Source organism: Tupaia chinensis, unplaced genomic scaffold (genome assembly GCF_000334495.1).
Source record: "Tupaia chinensis unplaced genomic scaffold, TupChi_1.0 Scaffold147500_2, whole genome shotgun sequence".
In the NCBI taxonomy this organism is placed as follows: Eukaryota; Metazoa; Chordata; class Mammalia; order Scandentia; family Tupaiidae; genus Tupaia; species Tupaia belangeri.
This window is the reverse complement of record NW_006207352.1, coordinates 334,470-339,115: the sequence shown is the minus strand read 5'-3', so window position 1 is coordinate 339,115 and position 4,646 is coordinate 334,470. Positions and strand designations below refer to the sequence as shown.

General features: G+C 66.1%; 1 protein-coding gene across 1 annotated transcript in view; it reads right to left on the bottom strand.

Annotated features, from left to right (window-relative positions):
• PODXL2 (podocalyxin like 2) overlaps positions 1 to 1,917 on the bottom strand; it is a gene marked incomplete at its 3' end in the record, with an annotated part of 14,598 nt that extends 12,681 nt beyond the window's left edge. The window contains exon 1 of the mRNA XM_006169830.3: positions 1,672 to 1,917. Within this exon, the coding sequence (XP_006169892.3) occupies positions 1,672 to 1,912 (241 nt within the window). The remainder of the gene's footprint in view (positions 1 to 1,671) is intronic.
• Positions 1,918 to 4,646: the final 2,729 nt, after the last annotated feature.

Below are 4,646 nucleotides of genomic sequence, written 5' to 3'. Positions count from 1 at the left end.
TGCGTCTGGTCGTCCTGCAGCGCAGGCGGACCCTCCTGGCCATCACAGGGATGAGACGTGCTGAGGAGCGGGTGCACTGTCCCCAGCACCTCCAGAGTCAGCTGCCTCCTGGCTCTGGGCAGCCGCACAAGCTGATGGGGCAGGACTCCTGCCGGGGGTCACTGCCAGGGCCCCGCAGCCAAAGCCCCAGCACGAGAAGGTAGCAGAGCTTGGCCTGAGGGCCAGGCCCGGCCCAGCGTGCGCCCATGGGTCCGAGGGCTGGCACCCACCTCCAGCCCGATCGGCCGCTGAGGACGGCTGTGCTGGGTGTCCCCACCTGAACCCGCAGCTCCTGCCTGTCTCCCACCTGGCCACGAGGGCCGCCTGCCGAGCTCCTCCCTGCGGACACGCCGCAGCTTGGAGGGTCTTCTGCGGGCTGAGCGGCTGATGCTCCTCACACCAGCCTCCCCTCGTCACCCCTGCTGTGCGCTGCACTGACCACGCTAGGGTCCGACGCATGGGCGCCGTGTGGGCTGGCCTCCTGAATGGCGTGCCACTGCTGCCCCCGTGGCGCCATCCTGGGGATGAGGGCTTCGCAGCAAGCATCGGAACCCTGGGGCAGCAGTTGCCACACCGTGGCAGGGTCCCCGAGGGAGCTCAGACTGTGCTAGGGAGGCTGGGACGGCTGCGCCAAGGGTCCCTGGCTGCTCCACTCATGAATAAACGTGAGAACCCAGGAACAGTGCGGACCTGCAGTTTGCTTCGAGAAAGGCGGCCCAGGGAGACGGAGGGGCCAGGAGTGTGCAGTCTCAGGGACTCCCTCTGCGCGCCAGCGACCGCGCACAGCCCCGGAGGCGGAGGGGCCAGGGTCTCGGTCTCAGGGACTCCCCGTGTGTGCTGGCGACCGCACAGCTGGCCCAGGGCAGGGGGCTGGCCACGGGAAGGCAGGTGCACCCCTTCCGCCAAGACCCAGGCTGTGGTGGGTCTGCCGGCTGGGCAAGGCCGTCCCATGAAACTGAGATGTGTGTGGTCACCCCTTCGTATCCATGGGGACTGGCAAAGACCACCAACCTCGGTTCCTCCTAGACAGCCCCGCCTGCCCCTCCTGGATGGCAAGGCCCTGCACACTCCTCCTGGACGGCGAGGCCCCGCGTGCCCCTCCTGGATGGCGAGGCCCTGCACATTCCTCCTGGACGGCGAGGCCCCGCGTGCCCCTCCTGGATGGCCAGGCCCCGCACACTCCTCCTTGATGGCCCCTGCACACTCCTCCTGGACGGCGAGGCCCCGCGTGCCCCTCCTGGATGGCGAGGCCCCGCACACTCCTCCTAGACGGCCCTGCACGCCCATGCTAGACGGTGAGGCCCTGCACATTGCAGGTTCCCGTCAGCCTCGTAGACCCTCTGAGAACGTGGGGGTGGGGACAGACAGAGGGCCAGGCCTGGAGGAGCACCATGCGATTGGGACCAAGCTGAAGCCATCTGCTTGGCTGCTGTGGCCTGCTGGCCTGGCACTGAGTCTGTCACCACCTACCTGCCGGGAGTGCACCCTGACAGAGGGCAGGCTGCACACAGGGACCCCATGCCAACTCTGAAGGCCCGACTGGCCGCAGCAGTGCGCACCAGGGGAAGACAGGGCTGGGCTGAGAAGGGCCCTTGGCACCTCTGGCCACCTGGCCGCCAGGGATGCGGGTACCTGCGGTGGGGCCCAGGTCCACGCTGGAGTCATTCAGCTCGACCTCCTCCCAGAAGTACTGGGGCGGCTGCAGGAGCCGCGACTCCTCGCTCTCGTCGCCGGGGAAGCCCGAGCCCGCAGCCAGGGCCTCACTGGGCTCCTCAGTGTCCGTTGGCTCCAGGCCCGTGGGCAGCAGGAGGTCCAGCAGGGAGGTGGAGCTGAGGCCCTCGGGGCCCGACTCGTCAGCCACGGCCGCACACATGCCCGGCGACGCCCCTGTGGATGAGAAAGCCAGCAGTTAGCAGGTGAGGAAGACGGCCGGGCCGGGGCACAGGGGCCTCTCAGGGTGAGGGACCCAGGGCTGGGCTTTCATGACACTCCGGGCACCCGGGGGCCCAGGGATCGGCTGCTCCAGCACCTGCAGGCACCCAGCACTCTGTGGGAACTGCGTCCGCGGGGTGCTGGGCTCGGGCACGCGGGGCAGCAGGCCGTGCTGTGAAGCCCTTTGCTGCACGAGGACATGGGCCCCAGGTTTCTATCTTGCGCCAAAATGTCCCTAAAACTTCATAAACGGTGTGATAATTGAAGTTTACTTATTAATTCCAAGAGGGAGGGCACATGTGGAGAGCGAGCACCCACCCTGGGCCCTGGCGCTGCGACCCAGCCCAGCCCAAAGCGCGGGCACGCGTGGGCCGACACACTGCCATGCTGCCGCCGGCCCGAGTCACGATCGCGCTGTGGCAACACAGGAGCCGAGACTGCAGCCTCACAGAAGCCCGCGGGGTCACAGGGCAAACCCCCAGAGCTGGTAACGGGGCACTGTGTCACGCCGCCCTCTCCTCAGAGTAAAGCGGCACGTGGACACCCACCACGACCAGTCGGGCCACCCAGCCCCTCCGCGCTCTGTCCACAGCAGGACGGCCTTCCCGCCAGCGGCCGGCGGGGCCCCGGAGGACCTGTTTGCGTGGGGTCACTGGCGCGCTTTTCCCTGGAAGTGACCCCTGCCTCCACCTCTCCCGGAAGACTGGCGACGGGGCTGCGACAACCAGACTGTGTCCCCAGATGCCCACTCGCCAGTGCACGCGGTGTCCGACCCTCTGCGTGACAAGAGCCCGCGTCCTGGCGGCCGGCCAAGCGCTTTGCCAGCAGTGTCTGGCCTTGCCCGACAGGTCCCTCTCCCCATCTCCCCACCGCGTGCCCTGCTGAGGCGCCAACTGTGCTGCCAGGGCAGCCGGAGCCTGCGGCCGACCCGCGGAGCGGGCACTGCACAGGCGGGCGGCCCGCCCTCACCACGGCAGGGCGCCATGCCCCTGGCGCCGTCGCTCCCCTCTCCAGCTCTCCTTTGTGGGGTAAACTCAGAATGTAAGAGACGGGGACAGCCCGGAAGCCAGCGGTTACGGAGGCCAGGGCTCGCATGGCCGGCCGCACTTCAAATTCCGGTCCTGGTGCCTCGATGCCCACGGCAGGCGTGTGTGCTGGTATGCCCAACTCCGGCAGGACGAAGGGCAGCGGGGTGGCGTGCCACGGCCCACGGGACTGGGGCTCTCCCTCTCCGTCTCTCACACCCTCTGCCAATCAATCCGTAAAAATAAACTGCTCTGTGGGCCGGTGGCGGGGTGGGGTGTGAGGTGGCTGGAGCCCACGTGGCCAACTGTGTGGTGCGAGTCCCGGACCTGGTGGCCTGGAAAACGCGCTGGGTGTGTGTGGATGTGTTCCCAAACCCCCGGGAGGAGACTGGAGAAGGGGCTGCTGTGGCCATCCCCTGGGGTGCTTCGCTGCCCTCTGGCACGCACATGCACCCCCTGGCAGATTCAAAACAAAACAAGTGAACAGCCGCCAGGCCAGGAGGCGCAGTGTGACCGGCCCACTGGGAGACCAGGTGCAGGCCCTGCCCAGGCTAACTCATGACACTGCCGCGGGGCGCCGTTGGGGTGGCCATTTCCCATGTACCAAGAACATGGGAAGAAGAGAGCTGGCGTCCTCTGGCCTCTCCCAGCAGCAAGGTGAGCTGGACAGAGCCCCCACCACACCCACAGTCCATGCGCGTGTCCAAGACGGCTGGGCTGGGTCCTGGCTGGTGGCCCGGAGGGTCCAGAGCTGGCTGTGGCCAGGGACAACCAGAGCCGAAGCCGCAGGGTCCTTCCTGGGGCCCTGCCCAGGGTCTCAGGGGCATGCAGGCCAGGCAGAGAGGGCCTCCCACCCCTGCAACCCAGCCACGCGGCTCCAGGATGAGGGCACAGCTCACAGACACGCAGGTCCCAGGAGAGCGGGCGCCAGCCGCCCACACCAAGGCAGACTTACTCTTGCTCCATTTTTCCCTAGGAGAGACTTTGGCTCTAGGGCCCATTCGCTCACTGGAAAGACAGACAGAGACAGGGAGACAAACAGCGAGGAGTCACCTCCTGGGGGACGGCCACGCCGCAATCCCTTCTCCTCCATTCTCCTCTCAGGACCTTGGGCACACACGCACACGTGCCTGGCTGGGTCTGGGACTTGAACCATGGTCACCTACGTGGGAGTCCAACAACGTAACCATTACGCCACCTGTTGGCCCTTCACTCTGTATTTCCCATGAACTTTTTTTTTGGAGAGGTTTTCACTATAGGGCGCGTGCGCTCGCCAGACAGACAGAGAGAGACAGAGAGACAGAAAGCGAGAAATCACCCCCCAGGGGGGATGGTCACGCCGCAATCCCTTCTCCTCCATCCTCCTCTCAGGATCTTGGGCACGCACGCACACGCGCCCGTGAGTTTTAAGCCACCGGGTCCGGGACACGAACCGCAGTCGACTACGTGGGAGTCCAGCGACACAGCCATTACGCTAACTGCTGGTTCCCTTTCCCATGAACTTTTCAAAATCCCTTGTATTGGGTTATCAGAAAAGTCATGGCACGTTTTGCATAGAAAAACACAATCATGGGGACCAGCAGCTGGCATAACGGCTATGTCACTGGACTCGCATGTAGTCGACCGCGGTTCCGGTCCGGGACCCCGTGG